Source organism: Neophocaena asiaeorientalis, unplaced genomic scaffold (genome assembly GCF_003031525.2).
Source record: "Neophocaena asiaeorientalis asiaeorientalis breed wild unplaced genomic scaffold, Neophocaena_asiaeorientalis_V1.1 scaffold126, whole genome shotgun sequence".
NCBI lineage: Eukaryota > Metazoa > Chordata > Mammalia > Artiodactyla > Phocoenidae > Neophocaena > Neophocaena asiaeorientalis.
Window position 1 is genome coordinate 1,569,360 of NW_020174565.1, and position 2,123 is coordinate 1,571,482.

The 2,123-nt window shown below is 64.2% G+C and overlaps 1 protein-coding gene across 1 annotated transcript in view; it reads right to left on the reverse strand.

The window, feature by feature from the left end:
* KLHL14 (kelch like family member 14) overlaps positions 1–2,123 on the reverse strand; it is a 102,501-nt gene that overhangs the window by 99,589 nt on the left and 789 nt on the right. Inside the window, exon 2 of the mRNA XM_024757963.1 lies at positions 17–988. Within this exon, the coding sequence (XP_024613731.1) occupies positions 17–945 (929 nt within the window). The 5' untranslated portion in view covers positions 946–988. The remainder of the gene's footprint in view (positions 1–16; positions 989–2,123) is intronic.

Here is a 2,123-nt window from a genome sequence, read left to right on the forward strand (position 1 = left end):
CTTTGTTTTCTCACACCTGCTGGCCAGGCTCTGCCTGCAGTGCTGCCTGAAGGGCATCAGGTGGTAGTTCATGGCGTCCAGCAGCAGCTTCTGGCAGACCGGGTCGGTGCGCATGAAATCCACTGACTGGACCCGCTCCACCAGCTCGGGGGCCGGGATGAGAGCGAAGCGGAGGCGCTTCATGAGGTCGGGCGCGTACTGCATGCGGGTCTCGCGGTCGTGCTCCAGCCACAGCACGGACATCTGGAAGAGCGCCAGCTCCGACTCCACGGGGGGCGGCAGCGAGTCCAGCAGGGCGCGCATCTCCTCGAAGTTGAGCAGCAGCACATCCTCCACCAGGTACTTGTTGGCCAGCTTCTTGGTCTCCTCCAGGCCGTGCAGTGCGGCGATCTTGCACACTTGCTTGTAGTTCTGCACCGAGATCTGGTCGTTGAGGAACTGCACGCAGAGCTTGGTGACCTGGGGGATGTGCAAGATCTTGCTGACCGACAGCACCTCCTCCACCGTGTCAAGGGAGAGGGTCACGTTGGCCGTGTAGAGGTACTCGAGCACCAGGCGCAGCCCGATGGACGAGCAGCCCTGCAGCACCAGGTTGTTGATGGCCCGAGGACTGGTCAGCAGCTTGTCGTCGGGGGAGGAGGAAGGAGTCCCCGGCTCCTCCTGCGGCGGCGGTGGCTGTTGCTGCGGCGGCTGCTGGTCCTTGGGGGGCCCCAGACCGTCCTGGCCGCCGACCCCTCCCCCGAGAGGGGGGTGACTGGAGAAAAGCGATCGGAAGTACTGCGAGCAGGAGGCCAGCACGGCCTTGTGGCAGTGGAACTGCTGGCCCTGGGCCGTCAGGGTCACGTCGCAAAACAGCTGCTTCCTCCACAGCAGATTGAGGCCGTGCAGCAGGTTGTCGCTGTGGCTGGGGTCGAAGGTGGAGGTCCGGTCCCCGGATCTGGACATGGCGAGCTGACTCGGCGCACCTGGCTTTAAACCCTCCTCCGACCTGGCAGACAGGGGTGGGGGATGGGAGGGAGGGGAGAAGGGTAGTGGAGCGGGTGGGGTGTGGTCGGCGTGGGGACGGGTGTGGAGGGGAGGGGAGGGGAGGGCGAAGAACCACAATCAGTGCTCAGCTTGGCCTCCGGACCCCGACCCTCGGAGGAGGTCTGAAGGCGCTGGATCCGTGAGCGCCACCAGAAGGGCCCTGTCTGGGGTCCGGGCGCCCGTTCTGCTCCCTACTACGCCTCCTGCCACCGCCCACACACTTCGTCCCCCACTTTCCTAAAACCACCCGGGCTCGGCTCTTGGCAGCGACAGCGGTGGCAGCAGCGACGGCAAAGTGGCGGCTGAGGCCGAGACACCCCGTGGGCTCGTGTCCATGCCCGGTCGGGGCGGGGAGAGGCCGGGGAGTGGGGAGCCGGGGGGTGGCCCGAGAGCGCAGAGGCGACCGTCGTTGGAGCTTCCAGGTCAACTCGCGCCCGCAGCTTTGCTTTTCGCAGTTGGTCCAGTTTTGGGGGGTGGGAACGGGGACACGACAGGCGTGCGGGCGGGCAATACTTAGCCCTCCAAAAGCTGGGGACCCCTTCGATTAGCCGTGCTGCCCCGAGAAACTCCTAGACTAATAGTCTGAGGGAGCAGATAAAGCCCTTTCTTCTCCCGGGGAAGTGCAGCGGAGCGCGGTGAGGACCAGCTCAGTGGACTAGGCAGAGGCGGGAGCTGTCCTTATCAATTCTAGCTCATTTCCCTCACCCCGGCCCTGCCTGCTTCCCTGCTTCGCAAACTGTTGGCTTCCCAGTCACCACTCAGTTTTGCTAATTTTCCAGAGACGCCTTTAAACCTGGCAGGAGAATCTCTCCAGCCCCAGACCCCCTCTCCCCCGCCTTCCCCCACCTCCTGCATTTCAAAGCGCGGAAGTTCGGGCGTGTATCTCCCCTTCCCGCGCGGGGCGGCACCGAGGAAGATGAGGAGGAAGGCAGTGGAGCTACTGGGGTGGATTTAGAGCAAGAGCCGGGAGGCCCGGTGGGATTCGTGTGGACGGTTCTCCCTGCCAGGCACTGGGCGCAGTGGCTTTAACTCCTGTAACTATGAGAAGTTCAAGTGAACCGTCAGGTGTTGGGGGAGGGGCTGGGGGCTATCCGTTG